The sequence below is a fragment of the Blennius ocellaris genome (genome assembly GCF_963422515.1).
Source record: "Blennius ocellaris genome assembly, chromosome: 7".
Lineage (NCBI taxonomy): Eukaryota > Metazoa > Chordata > Actinopteri > Blenniiformes > Blenniidae > Blennius > Blennius ocellaris.
The window spans coordinates 24711336-24726466 of record NC_137656.1 but is presented as its reverse complement, the minus strand read 5'-3'; the positions used below and the strand labels follow the sequence as shown (position 1 = coordinate 24726466).

Here is a 15131-nt window from a genome sequence, read left to right as displayed (position 1 = left end):
GTACATGGAACTTCATGGGTTTCTCCTCCTACAGGATAAAAACACTTAATTTTTCTTTATGATGTGTGATCAAAGTTTTCTCAAAGCAAAACAAAACCCACAGTTTGAAGAGACGTTCTATAGCAGAAGGTTTAATTAAGATAAACAAGCAAATCAGAAGCATTTCAAACAGACAATTGAAGCATCGCTAATACAACAATGATAATCTTTTTTTTCTTTTCAACACATTTGTCAAAGTTGACCCAACAACCATACCTGCGTGTGCCCGGTGCTACCCGATAAGTGATTCGACGACACGTTGTGATTAGAAATCGACACCAAATGTGGAAGATTAGTGCATTGCATACAAAAATGTCCGACTTTTCCGTCCGGTCGGCCCAAATCCCCCCCGAGAGCCGTGATGAGGTAGAGCGACACCTGCTGGGCAGCTTGGTCCACACTTCAGTGAACAAAGTGAGTAAATATTTGCCTTGGTGTTCAACATAACAACACACGTGCACACACTCGGGAGGAGTGTGTGCACGTGTGTTGTTATGTTGAACACCAGGGAGAATGCAAAAAAAAAAATAAAAAGCACTCCTTCCAAAGCCTCTAATACCAATTCCTGATTGGGGCGGCTTGAGACTGTTGTTGGCTTCGGGTGCCCAGATCACCTGGAGGGTATAATGAAAACCTGGGGCTGTACTGCGGGCCTGAGCTGCTGAGGAATGCCACTGTGGACCCACCATGAATGAGAAGGTAGAAAAGAAAAAATATGTCAAACCACCTCACTAATGCCATAAATCAACTCATTCATAAACACAAGGCAAACGACCCACGTTCATATGGCACGGGTTACGAGTCTTCCTTCTTCTCGCCATTGTACGTCTAATCAGACCACTTCCCAGACACTGGAGATCAAATAATCTTTCAGATTAAAACCAAAAACCAAAAAAAACAACCTTATAATATGAGAAAGAAAATGTGCAAAATCTTCAAAACTTGTAAAATATTCAAAAAGTGATTTTTCTAGATTATCTGAAATACTAAAACATTAAAATAAGACCAGTGTTTAATCGTGTGAAAGCACATAAAGTGAACTGGATGTTTTTTTTTAAAATCTTTTCTAATTCTCTATTCATCACACCAAAAACAGTAAAAATAAGAAAATACTGTCATTCCCACATTTTCATATATAAGGCCTCTTAGAACCAACATGCTAATAATTGATTTTGACTAAATAAAGCAAAAATGGATGATTTGTCTGTTGTTTTTACAGAAGACATCAATATTTGCTGTGCATGTTTGAATAACCTAATGAGAGGTAATCGGAATTATTCAAAAACTGTTGTGTAACTTTTATATCACGACTAACTTGCTCTCTAACTATAGAAACGGCTAAACGGCAGTTTAAACTGCAAAATCCAGCAGCTGCATGTACCTGAGGAACCAGTGGAACTCCAACTCATCATATAACTAAATAAAATGTATAACATTGATTTGTAAATGAAACAAGAATAATACTGGGGGGGGCAGAATATCTTAATCTGATTAAAGATTAAACCCAGAATGACTGCAGTTGGTAATAAACTGCATTGTAACAAATAATAATAACGAAAATACAGGTGGCCTGATGTGTTTGAGCACATTTCTTCCACATAATATGCTGGAATCATTCTAAACTTCTCCCTTTTTTTTTTTTAAACTTAAACTCCTTGAGGTTGAAACAAGCCTCCGAGAAGCACGAGGTGGTTCGCGGCTGCCTGCGGCGCCGCCCGCGTAGAGTAACTGTGCATTTCATCAGATTAGCGCCCGACGACGAGGCTCCGAGAACACGCTCCCTCTATACTACTTTAATCACCTTGGAGATGATTATCCAGAGCAAAGCACACAACGGAGGCCCCTGTGCCCTCCGCCGGCGTTACCGCGCGTTGATCCCCTCCCCACAGACACCAAATCCTACACAAATATCACATGGGATTACAAATCTGCCCTCGTACGTGCATGAGGGGGCTTTGACATGGCTTTTTGCCCTCGCCTGGGAACTGGGTGAAATGCCCCGGCGGGGGGGGAACGGCACCACGCTCCGGGACGTGACGCCGTCTCAACTTTAGTGGTTTGGATGCGGGCAGCAGCCAGACGACTGCTACTTGACAGACTGACGGCAGTAGAACGACACCAGGCTATTTGAAGGTGGTGGTTTGGAACGCTCCCGTTTACAGCCGTGAGTCATTTACTGCCACACGGTCGATATTCAATAGTCTTTGTGTTGGACACAGGAAGCTCTTCAATCACCAAGTCAGGAGGACACAAGGACACAAGCGTGCTCGGGGGGGGGGGGGACAGTAACTCAACTTTTTCAACTTTCAAAAAAAAAGAAAAACAAAAAACAAGCCATAACTTAAAGAAAGAATAATAAAAATGCACGAGCAACCATGTTGATTCCAGTTTGAACAGAAGCTGGTGTTTATTTCCCAGCTTCCCTGAAGCGTGCACGTCGGTGTGGAAGTGCAGAGCTTTCCGGCAGAAGCTCCGGCCACAACAGGAAAAAACCCAGACTGATTGTTATTTATTGCATAAGGCAAAATGGACACAAATAAAAACACCACGGGGACTTTTGTCTCCTACATGCAGACGAGGTTGGGCTGTTCCGTCGCTTTCCTTCAGCTCTTGAAACGGGTTTGCTCACATATGTGGTTGAACTTCCTAAAAGTGGAAGGAAGAGAAAAGAAGCTGTTGGAGAAGTAGAAAGCCAAAGAGACATGACATGACCCCAACCAGCCCCTGGAGATTGTTTAAACAACAGCTCCTCCTAGTGGTCAAATTGAGGAAAAAAGGGAAAAAAAAAACACTTCTCTGAGAAACATCAACACTGAGGAGGTCAGATTGGTGTGTGAGTCAGTGGATCAATCCCATGATGCTTTGCACTGTGACAGTGACTGTCTGGGACCAATCGTATTGATCCGACCTCCTCAGACTGGACTGTTCACATGACAGCTTTGACTGACGCCACACATCACCGCCATGTTTGTCTCAGGTTAACTCCGTTATTGCTCCAAAAGGTGTGATTGTGTCAATTTAAATGAGATTTATGTTTCAGTCCCACAGTGGTCTTAAACTTTTTCTTTGTTGTGGTGCAGAGTGTGATGAAAATGTTGGATCTTTTTGTAAAAACCGAACAATTACTAGTGAAAATGACTACAATCTCAACGTAAAGCCAATTTTAATGAAACCTTCTGGTGCAAAATACGGAGGAATGTCCTCCAGACTTCTCCAGTGGCTGTTGCATTATGCATGTTTGTTCAAACTCCTCCTGAGACCACAGCTTTGAGGGTTATGCTCGTTTTCTAAAAAAGAAAGTAAATGAAAAAAATAAATAAAATAAAGACACGTTTTATGTGTTTGGTGGTTTGGCGGGTCGGTGCAGAAACTTTCTGGACGGTTTTGGACCACGAACCTTATGTTTGACACCCCCTCTGCACACTGACACACAACAGAAGGAAATAATTTTGTGTGATTATTTAAAAAAAACCAACACGTGTACAAATATCTCATGACTTAAGAGGTGAGAACGCATGACATCTATTTGCTTTCATGCTTTTCTAATCGGGTGTATAAAAAGCAACTATAAATAACAGCACATGGACAGCACACTTTGCACAGAGCAGGCCTGATAACAATACATCCCATAATATTTTACCTTTACTCTCCTCAGCTCTAGAACTCCCTCCAGACATCTCAGACCAGAAAACTCAATTTTATCACTTGGATTTTAAAAACTGTTGTTCTCTTGTTTTTATTTCTTCTATTTGCATTTAATTGTATGCTCTGCATTTCATTGTTGTAAATTTTGGTTTTATTGTAAATCACTGTGAGAGGTTAGAAAACTGGTATACAAATAAAGTTATTAGTAATATTATCACCACTGATGTGTAGAGACTGAAATGACTTGGTTGATACAAGTAGTTCTAAATTACAAAAATGTTGACGGGACAAAGAAATGATCAATTGAGTGTATAATCTGCAGTTTCACCATACAACCACTAGAGGGCAGCCATCTGCGCTGCGGGAGGACAATGGCTTTACAGCCTGTATTCACTGGCGACTCACGTGGCATGATGGGCCTTCACCTGCGTACGACAGTTGCGTCCCCAGTAGCAGTCTGGACGTGACGTCACAGCGGCTGAGGACAGAGGAGCAGAGCTTTAGAGAAGCAGACGGGCACATGAACACAAACATCCGCAGCTCCTCCTCACCTGGAAGTTCAGACGGAGGGATGTTCTGCCTGTACTTGTACGCCAGCTCCCTGAAAGCTCGCAGGCCGCAGCAGAAGCACAGGATGGTGCTCGCAGAGATACGATGATCTAAGGGAGAGGAAGTTCAAATCATTCAGTGAGCGCAAGACGCTCAGCATGTGCAACAGAGGACAATCATCCATAGCATATTGCCTATATCCTATAGATATATAGGTATATATAGATATATAGGATATATCCTATAGATATATAGGCTATATCCTATAATATATATATTCAGGGTTTCATTTGGAAAAAGGTTTTACAGTCAAACTATCGTTTTCATGAAGATGTATTTCAATAAATGTATTGTTCATATTAAAGATAATAACAGCACACAGAATTAAACAGCTGTTAACACTGGTAATAGAAGCCTGACTTCCACATTTCTGAGATGTTCTGCAGTTTTCTCTTCAGTCTACAGTCTCTGTCGTCCGCAGACTGGTCTCCTACCTCGAAACAAATCCTGCTCTCGGCCATACAATGCATTTTAAAACCTTTGAGCAGATAGTTGAAACTAAACTTTAGCACGCGGGAGATGAATGTTTATTTTCCCCACGAGAAAAAGTTTGTTTTCTGTTTTCTGAACAATATGGTACTTTCTGGTGGCAACAGTCATTCTCCCTCTTAGTATCTGTTTGGGATTCTCTGAAGAGACGGTAGAGTTTGAATCCGCCCAGAGAGGCATAATCAGCATGTTGACAATGGAGCCTCAGCAGCCTGAAGGAAGACGGTGGTGTTGGTGGAGAGCAAAGGGTGGCCGCACTAAATCCACTTCTGCTCATTCACTTTACATTAAACACATAAGAGCCTTCCTGCTTTGTAGCAGCGTCAGCCTGCCCTGACTGTGTGTGCAGTGAACGTCCGCCCTGGAGGTGGAGCTCACCTGTCAGGCTGTAGTCCCCCTGCTGCAATCCCTGCAGAGACTCGTGGAGCAGATCCTTCCACGTCTTCCCCCTGGAGGACAGGTAGTTCTGGTGGAGGGGAAGGTCACACACAACACCCTGAGACATCTTTACAGAAAACTCTTTCCAGGTTTCTGTCTCAGGCCAACGCGAAACTTAAGTCTGTCACCCATCCATCCAATACTGGACACTATTTCGATCTTACTTGGAGGACGTCTGACTCGTAGTTATTGTTGTTCAGCGCACCATCCAGACATTTGTCCATCAGATTGAGGTCTGAAGAGGAAAAAGGAAAACTACTTAAAACACCGACGAACAAACAGCAGAGATTAATTACAGAGTTACTGAAGCAGAAGAATAATGATGTTGTATGTGGGCCCTACCGAGGAATCGGCCAAACATTTCAAAAAAGATCGCACGGTTGTTTACGACAATTTGCGACAAGCAGACATCCCCTGGGGCCGTCTCGCTAAAACGGATACGCACCGCGGAATTGAGCCAGACAGCCTCGGCAGCCGATTCTCTGGCAGCCCCAGTACATGTGACAGAAAGGTCGCTGGCACAGCACACCTGCCAAAACAACACGCATCACGCAGCCGAGATGCACATTTCAGACTGTGCCACACAAGCGTTTTCACGCCGACTGTATCACAGGACATAGATGAAGTATCTGAACAGGCAGAGTTTGGGCAGCAGACCACTCACACTGCTGGTTGTTTGCCTCGTCGCGTCTGTCCGGCATCGGCTGGAGGCAGCAGGTGCAGGTGACATGGCCGCCCTGAGGAGGGCAGCAGTACTCCTGAGGAGCTGCAGGCACAAGAGACGGACGGTGAGGTATGGACGGTGCTCGCTATCCCTCATGAGAAACCGGTGTCATAAAAGAGCAAGTTAAAGTGCTGAAAGGAAAACACAGACTTTAGAAAATCCGGAATACATCCCATAATATCACAACTGTGACAAATGTACTTGTGTGTGGATAAAGATTGCTCCTGCTTGACAATTTAAAATTGCTGGAGTAGAGATTTTTGCCACTATTGAACTTTACTGCCATCTACTGGACTTGAAGAGTCGTGGCATTTACAAAACACAAAGTCAAACACAGTCTTTGGCTGATGCGACACATTTCTAAGCGACTGCAGTTTTCCCGCCATATCATACATGAGTAAAGCGTTACACGTCTGTCACCTGGGGGGACGTGGGAGGATGTGGACGGCTGCTCCCCCGGGGCCTTGGCGGCTCCTTCCTCGCTGGGTTTGGGAGAAGGAGGTCGGGGCGGAGGGATGGACGGCAGACCGGGGATCCAGAAGGTTGAGCTGGTAGCAAACAGCACCTGGCTGACTTCCCTCCTGTAGCCGGGACACTGTCTGCACTTCACCAGGGGCTGGCTGGAGACGAGCAACACACTGGAAATCAACCCGTGGAGGAGCTCTGCTCCATACAAGACAAGGTTATAAAGTCACTCCTGTTTATTTGTCTGTCTGTTAACAAGACACCTCAACAAGTAATGAGATGATCTTCATGGAAATTAGTCAACAGCATTTTGATCAAAGGAAGAAATAACATTTTGGTGGTAATCCAGATTAAAAAAAAATAAAATATATATATGTATCATTTTGTTATATATTGTCACATGCTTTAGCCTGTCACTTTAAATGACAAGTGCATTGTGGAAAATGGAGTCATATCAAGTTTTGGCTTTGGAGAGTGTAGCTTGTTGTCCTGTTGCGCTCCGGCGCTACACTGCAGGTGTGTGAAACAACCGGCCAGTCCAGTGTGTGATGAAAGAAGAATAAACGGCCACAATTCTACAACCAGCAGCGTCTCGCCTTCTCCCTCCATCCAACATGGGAATCGGCCCGACAGGCAGCGTTTGTTACCAGCAGACAAGAAACACAAGCTGGTGAGTGAAACTGATGGTAATCAACCAAGCCTGTCCACTACGGTTCAGATGGTAACGTGGAAGAAGATAACAATATCGTCTTGTGTTGTGTCCTTTCACATTATGACATTAAATCCTGGGATCCTCAAACTAACTAAATGAATAAAGGTAGTTGATCTGGAAGAGGAATGTGTGTCCAGGTCGACCCTCATAAATCTCCCATTGCTCTTGTTTACCTTTGTGGTTTTTACCAATTTCTTTCTCTGTTTAACATCCAGTCTTCTATACAGACTACATCAAGGGGTGTTAAACACATTATACATCAGGGGCCACATTCAACCCAAGTTCACTTGAGTGGGCCGGATTGGTAAAATAGTGCCATTATAACTTTGAAATATTAACTTTAAAAAGCTCCCATATTGTGCAAAATGTACTTAAGAATGGTTTTCTAACCGTACTATGTGTCCACATAGCCTGTGCATGAGGCCCTAGAAGTGATGAAAGTCTAGTGCTCACCACACCTGCATGACATTTTGGGAAAACTGTATCATATGGAACCTTCACAGTTTTAGTGTTTCTTTGTCATGGTGCAGAGTATGTGATGAAAATGTCTACATTGTTTGCAAATCCAAACAATTACGATGGGAAATGACTACAGCCTCAACATAAAGCCAATTTTAAGGACACATTCCAGTGTAAAATACAGTGAAATGTCACCCCCGAAAACTTCAATTACCATTTGCATGTTGGTTTGGTGGATTGGAGCCTCTTGATTACCAGGACCATTCTGTAGTGAAGTTGCAATAGTTAAACCTGTCCTTTTTAACTCACGTTTCACTATTACTTGTCACTAATATTTGTCTCTCTCTTCTGCAGTCTTTCCTCTTTTTCTCCTCTCACTCATTCCTGCAGAATCTCTTGACAGTGGAGGTTTGTGATCTGAACCTCCTCCTCTGATCCCTCTGCCACCAGTGGATTTATGTTTTTTTGCCTTTTGCTTTATGTCTCCGTTCGATCATTATCTTCCTCTCTATTATAACCTCAACCAGAAGAGCAGACAGTCTCCACCTCTGAGGGGCCGTCCACAGAGGCGTACTGGTTAACCTAAAGGAGCTGTTTCTGGCCTGTCGTCCACACCAGGCGGTTTTAGAAGCATGAAAACAGGTTTTATTGAACACGGGTTCCCCAGAGTGGGGGAAATTCTAAAACCCGACGATCATCTGTGGAAAAAAGGTGATGAACCCCCACCCCCCCCCACCCCCGCAGTCCGCAATGTCAACAAATAAACACAACAATCAGGGACGACAAGCTCCAGTGGCGCTGCAGAAGCTACTGACGCTAGCAGGACGATTGCGGCCATAGACCTATAGAACTAGTTATATAGAGGTTTATCAGCAGGAGTCTACTTCTACATGTCTATGTGCTCTGTCTTCTTCTGTGTTTTTGAGTCACAGCGCCCCTAAAGGCCTGGAATGTGTACGACAAGCCCTGAAGGCTCCTGTTGAGCCGTGTTCATACTGGCATTTGGACAGAAATTGTTTTGAGAACCTCGGGGAGAAAAAAGATCATTTTGCCTCGTGTGGCTGTGGCCTGAGAGTCTTGTTCTGCAGGTTTTTTCCTGTTAAGAGGGAATTTGCCTTTCCGATGTTACTTATACTTAATCATGTGGAATAGTTGGATTTTTCTCTGTAAAGTGCTTTTAAATGACCGTTGTATTTGGCGCTATAGAAATAAAACTGAATTGAATATTGCACTTCGAACACAAGGCGACCTCACTTTGAGCCCATCTTATATTTGTACCAATGGGGAAATGATCTACGATCTTACCTGATGTCCGACGAGTCACTGTCATTGTCAGAGATCTCAAAGAGGTAATCTGAACTGCCGTCCTCGTCTGAATAAGAGCGCTCCACTTTTGGCTGCAACATGTCCTGGGTGATCTTGTTCCGGCTGTCCAGGCTCTTCAGGTCCTCCTCACTGCGACACTTTTCTGGGGAACAGACAGAGTCACATCCTCCATTTTTTAAATTGGATCCCATGAGGATAATGTACGACGTCCCGATCCGGTTGGATTAGCCTGCTCGGGTTCAAACCTGGGTGCTGGAGGAGGTAAGCTTCCACCAGGTTGTTGAGGACGTGGTTCTTACGAATCCTCTCGACGGGGCAGCGGCAGGTGGGACAAAGAGAAGAACGCTCCATCCAGCCCGAATAGCAGGCTGCACAGAAGACATGCATGCAAGGCTGTAGGCTGGGGGGGAAAAAAAAAGAAAAGACAAAAACGTGCCCCATGAAGTCTTAATGACAGGTTAAACTTCTTGCCTGACATTTGCACAGTAATTACAGCTCCTTGAATTCTTACCTGACACAGTCATGCAGCAGGTCCTGGCAGATAACACAGGTCAGAGATTCCTCCATCTTGTCTGCTTTTGTTCCCTCCGCTGCTGGTTTGGATGGAAGACTCCCAGTACGTCTCTTAGCCTCTGCAGTGGAGGTGTGTGGTGGGCTCACGTCGTAACCTTTACCTGTGAAAACAGTTATTGAGTATAAAACGCTGTGATGTTGACAGTTTCCAGGAGCTCAGATAAAGGACAAATCCATGAGAATACAAGGAATTCCAACTAACCATCGTCAGTTTTTCTCTTTTTGCTTTGTGGCTCCAGGCTGTCCGTGTCCTCTTCCTGTGGGCCGCCATCTTTACGTTGGCCTGCCAAGATGGAGAAACAACAGATTGGGACAAAAAAAATGAACCTAAGTGAGGTGTGATGATATGCTTTTGCACAGCTGAAATATAAAAAAAAAATTAAATTAAAAAAAAAATTAAAAAAAATGAAATATAACGTCACAAGATATCACATCCAGCAAAAAACACATTCCTGCTTTTTTTTTTAAAAAAAAGGGTATTTAGGCTATGCAGTGGACAGGACACCTGCAATGACGGACTTTCCTGTGTGAAGTCTGCATTAAAACTGCAACTAACGATTATTTTAATAATCGTTTAATCGGTGGATTATTTTTTCGATTAATCGATGAATCGGTTTAAAGAAAAAACATTTAAAAATGTAGGACCAGTTGATATTGAATGAACCAAACATCAAACATGTTATGATTATTTTAAGGCACATAACTCAACCAATACAGATGTGTATACAATATATCTACATATATACACATGTATAAAAGATGTATACAAGATAATTATTAAATAAGATTGAATGTACTTCAGGAACCACATACAGTCCAGTTTCATCCTGAGTGACCAGACTGGTAAAATATTGCTATAATAACCTTTAAATTTAATCTTTAAATTCAACCTTTAAGTTGAATTTAATCCAACAGTTAGTACTGAAATTGATTAGAATCTCAGCATAAAGACAATTTTAATGAAACATTCTGGTGCAAAATACAATGAAATGTCAAACTAAAAATAGTATAAATGCTCTATAAGCTCCTTGTTTTGGGGGGACCAGACTGGAGCCTCTTGGTGGGTTTCGGCCCACCGGCCTGATGTTCTCTGCCGTTAAAGGAACGTCAACCTGACAGAGAGCAGCTTCACGGAGCAGCACTGCGCTGCAGGAGGCAGAGATAACTCACATCTCAAAGCTAATCTCAAAGCTAATCTCCGACATTCAGACGTTGTGTTACCACAACGTCTGAATGTTACAATAATCAGCATTTGGCCGTTTTAGTGTCGCTCAGCTTGAAATTTGCCAGGAAAACCTGTCTGTTGTCCTCATCAGGCAGCTTGTCGCTCATTAAGGTGTGTCAACAGTTAAATATGTGTCTGTGCACAGTGACGTGTCGTCCAGTACAGGGCGTCGCTCCTACCGGTCCACTCCTCAGAGGTTCTATTGTACCGCCTTCACCTCGCTCCCTTCAACTCGCTCTGCAGGTTGACGCTTTTATTTATTTATTTTTTTTACTTACTTTCAGTCAGCCAGCATTGACAAAGCTCCGAAGGTAACGTAAACGAATTGATAATGAAATTCATTGCAAACACTTTTAATAATTGAATTTAATAGATTTTTTTTTTTTAAATCAATTCCTGCCTTTTGCAATTTACCTGTTCTGGTTAACTTAATTAAAGTTTCCAGCAGTTTTATAACTTTATTAGCTGCGACGCTGTGCAACGAGGATCTCATTGAATTTGTTTCAGTGGCATTTACATATCGAGGAAGAGCTTGAAACGAGGACATTGTCCATCTCTTCACCACCCTGGGAATATGTAAACTGATGTTTGGTTGCACAGCACAGGTCAGTTGTGAAATGATCTCGTACTGTCTTGAGACCATCTCTGTTTGTATGTGCGTGAGAAGAGAACCTACCGGAGGCAGCCGAGGAGGGGGTCGGGACACAGAAGTGTGAGGTGGAGGTGGAGGGTTGCGCTTCCTCCGGAGATGAAAGCAGAGGAGCCTTTGGGAGCACGACCGGCTCCACGGACAGGGACGGGGACAGCTCTGACCCCGGGACAGAACGAGGACTGGAGGCCGACCTCTCCGTGTCTTCAGCGTCTTGGGTTTACAGACAGGAAGATGCAGAGGTTCGTCATGAAGCAATGATTAAATACATAAAACGTGTGTGACCGTTCAAGTTGTGGTGGGATACTTCCACTGCTCACCACTGTTGTGTTGAGATGCAGCTTCCTGACCTTTGATTGAGTGGTAAACATACGCAATGTCTACAGAGTGACAAAAAAACAACAAACAAAAACAATCATTCCTTCTGATATTGACATGTCCATAATGTTCTCATGGGTCACAGTGGAAACAACTTACTTTGCTCAGGCTCACTTTTCCTGTACACAAAGTAGATAACGTCGCCATTTTGCAGCGTGTGAGTTTGCTTCTTCACCAGTTTGGACATGTTGATCACCGTGCCGTTAGTGCTACACACAAAACAATCAAAGAAATCGTATACATATTTACAAAATGTTTTTACGCAAACTAATTCCGGGCTATTTTCCAGATTCCAGCATGCGGTGCCACACAGACATTTGAGAAAAACAAATATTTAATCGTTCAAATATTGCAATGACAGGACACACGTTACCTCATGTCTTCCAGGAACACCTGCCCTGAACTTTCATCGTTCACAATCTTGCAGTGTTCCCCTGAAACCAGTTTACAGGCCGGGAAGGACAGATAACATCCTGAAAGTAAAGAAAAACAATGATACAGTATAGACAATTCAAAATATATTCATCATTTCTAAAGAATCTGCTGGAAAAAATGTGCAGTCTGCATTCCTTTCTCATGACAAAGATTCAAGCAGCTGCAACAAGTATGAATGATGAATAAAACACACACAAAAGTAAGAGGTTTTTTTTGTTTTGCATAGTTCCTAATGTTATGGCTGGCAACTCAAAACATGTGAATGTCATTGAAAGGCCATTTGTGTATAAAATACTCATAACAGATAAATAAGCTTGAATCATTTAAATAATATATACATGTGTGATAATTATGAATTATGGTTGAACAATGAGAAAAACTATCTTGTGATTTTCTTGACTTATGAGTTAAAAGTGGAGAAGTGAAACAAAAGGCTGGACATATTTCAGTTTATGTGTAATAAATAAAGAGTATGCATGATCGTTTCACAGTTTTAATTCTATCACAGGAAAACTTAACTCTACTGTTTATAAAGAAAAATGTGGAAATCAATTTTTCTATCATAGTATTAAAAAAAAAAAAGCTTTTAATGTCAAACTGAAACTGTGTTGCATTGACATTTCAAAATCTCTCCAGACATAAGCAAACTAATTAAGGCTTATAGCTTAGAGCTGCAGAGTAGCCAACCCCAAACGCTCACGGTAACAAAGCAGACACAGGGGGGAAATATAGCCCTAACCTTTTCTTAAGCAAAACCCATACAAAAAAAAAAAAAAATCTACTTAATATTCTGTCCACATGTTCTCAATGGAAGTCTTTTGTTCTCGTCACAAGGGGCTGTCTAAGTTTGGAGCACTAAGACAGGCTTTGTGTTTTCAAGGGGGAGCTTTTAAAGGCTCCAGACACTGACAGCAACGTCTGCGCTGGTGACAGGATTGTCTTTTGTTAATAGGCATCGCTACAGTCTGAACCATTTAAAGCAGGGGGGGAATAAAAATTGTTAATCACATAAAAATGTTTTATTAACATAGGCAGGGACAAATGGTTGTTGGTCATTCCATAACGCACAAGACCCAGAAAAGCAGCCTCACCTTTCTTCCGGCCCACTGTGCACTCCCTGCTGGAGAGCAGCACCGTTTCACTGGAGTTCACTTTGACCAGCTTCCCCCATGGCTGCTCTCCTCTGCAGCTCTCCATTTCTCACTGCGCTTTTCTAACAAATCACATCATTCAAAAGTTAGTCAGCATCATCATCGGTTCATTTGGGGTTTTTCTAGATTTAGGCCTCAGATTGGTGAATAGATTAGCAAGAAATTCATTTTAATTCCTGATCAGATGTTCAAAAGCTGGTTTTAGTCAAACTAAGTTGTGTTTATTTGCCAAACTAGGTAAAAAAAAAACCAACCCAGACATTTAGGATATATATAGTCACGTCCCTTTAAAACACTGTATTTGTTAAAACACAATGTTTAACAAAGTATGAAATAACATGAACCTTTACTTATTTCTGCCAGGATTCAATGTTGAATCTGTAAATGCACATCAATCGACAGTTCCACTATTATAACTGTTGTTTATAAATGCAGAGCAAACAGTTACAAACACACAACAAACACATTTAAGTGGTAAAATAGAGGATTTCTTGTAAAGCTGAAAAGTTTCCGCGTCAGTTTGGCTTGAAGCCCAAAACCAATGTTTACAAGCTTACTCGTATTAAAGGGACACGCTCTGTTTTGTTCCGTGGCAAGCTTCAAAAAGTGAAGTTATTGTAATCGCTCCACCGCAATCAGGGAGGTAAACACTTCTACAATAGACTTGCTGCGGGACAACAACAACAACGACAACTTGAACCCTCTCAACTTTTGTCAATAGTAAACACAAGGCTAACGGTTAGCATTAGCCGCGGAGCGCGGAGTCTGTCCCGAGGAGAGATAAGCACAGACACGCTCCTCGCCAACTGTCGGTATCCTCCATAACGTTCATCTTATCTCGTGTTTGAAACGGACACTTTACCGTCAGACTCTTGTTGTGCTGTATACGAGCGCTTCTCCTCGTCATATTCCAGTTAGCTTCCAGGTCCGAGGCACTTCCTGCCTGCGAGAGGGGTGCGCGAGCTTCACACCGTGCATACGTGAACCGTCATCAGCTGATGGAGGAGGGGTGCTGAGCGCGTGCTCGTCTTGTTTTGGGTTTGTGGAAGAGCGATTAATGTTGGGAAGAGATGTTTTAAAGTTATTTATAAAAAGCTGTCCTGTTAAGTAAACTTTTATAAAAGAAAGAAATTGGGTGAATTCATTCATTTTAATATTGAAAATTATTTAAGGTGTTTTTCTGGAAGAATGTGTCGTTTGGATTATTTGACGATTGGATGCTAAAATGCAATTCCACTTAGGAGATAAACCTTATTGCAAATACTCTGGGAATAAAGTTATCTTTTGTTTCAGAACTGGTTGAGACGTTTAATTTTCTCAATTCAACTATGATAAACTAATAAGAAAGAGCAAAAATCTTTACATTATATATATATATATAGTTTAATTTAGTTTTAGTTTATTTTATCCTTGTACTGTTGTATTGTTCATGAGAATTGTTATTGGTTGCTGAATGCAAGTTGTCCTGTTGGCATTGTGTTATTATGAATACAGTTAAAAAGTTAGTGCACTCCACCTCATTAAGTATACATAGCAAGTGGCAGGCAGGCTGATGTCAAGTTTGATGTATTTACATTTTTGTTGTTTTCAAAAAACCAAGTCTAAAATGTGTCCCTTGTTGTGTGTGGAATGTTGGAAAAGTCCAAGGATATTCAGAAATGTTCGTGCTTGGATTATCACAATGGAAATTAAAACCATAACAGAATCATAATCAATACATACAGCAGACAGTAGTTTGCTGAAGTCATGAAAGAAGTTTGCGTATCATTTATTGTTTTCATTTTTATTCACACATAACTCATATGCCACAAGGC

General features: G+C 42.1%; 1 protein-coding gene across 5 annotated transcripts; it reads right to left on the bottom strand.

Annotated features, from left to right (window-relative positions):
- Positions 1 to 103: 103 nt before the first annotated feature.
- chfr (checkpoint with forkhead and ring finger domains, E3 ubiquitin protein ligase) lies at positions 104 to 14267 on the bottom strand. Of its 5 annotated transcripts, none has more exons than XM_080499723.1 (19): positions 14180 to 14267; positions 13258 to 13379; positions 12105 to 12204; positions 11831 to 11940; positions 11674 to 11733; positions 11381 to 11566; positions 9682 to 9762; positions 9418 to 9580; positions 9152 to 9306; positions 8886 to 9048; positions 6365 to 6564; positions 5885 to 5986; positions 5666 to 5749; positions 5385 to 5455; positions 5161 to 5248; positions 4236 to 4343; positions 4090 to 4162; positions 2608 to 2685; positions 104 to 890 (listed from the first exon to the last, which is right to left on the bottom strand). In XM_080499723.1, exons 2-18 carry the CDS (start codon positions 13361 to 13363, stop codon positions 2643 to 2645), a joined length of 1893 nt encoding a protein of 630 aa, XP_080355849.1. In that variant the 5' UTR covers positions 13364 to 13379; positions 14180 to 14267; the 3' UTR covers positions 104 to 890; positions 2608 to 2642. The 5 variants fall into 5 exon arrangements, 4 of the variants coding, with proteins under 4 accessions (XP_080355849.1, XP_080355850.1, XP_080355848.1 ...); XM_080499724.1 differs by having other exon boundaries at positions 104 to 713; XM_080499725.1 differs by lacking the exons at positions 104 to 890; positions 2608 to 2685 and adding exons at positions 2949 to 3326; positions 3437 to 3462.
- Between the last annotated feature and the right edge of the window lie 864 nt (positions 14268 to 15131).

What these genes read in the sequence shown, in the direction of transcription:
- chfr (XM_080499722.1), bottom strand. Translation starts at nt 13,363, where the DNA reads ATGGAGAGCTGCAGAGGAGAGCAGCCATGGGGGAAGCTGGTCAAAGTG. An exon ending in CGAGGCAAACAACCAGCAGT is followed by an intron (nt 5,750 to 5,884) that starts GTGAGTGGTCTG and finishes TTGTTTTGGCAG; the next exon opens with GTGTGCTGTGCCAGCGACCT. An exon ending in GGGGGACTACAGCCTGACAG is followed by an intron (nt 4,344 to 5,160) that starts GTGAGCTCCACC and finishes CCTCTCCCTTAG; the next exon opens with ATCATCGTATCTCTGCGAGC.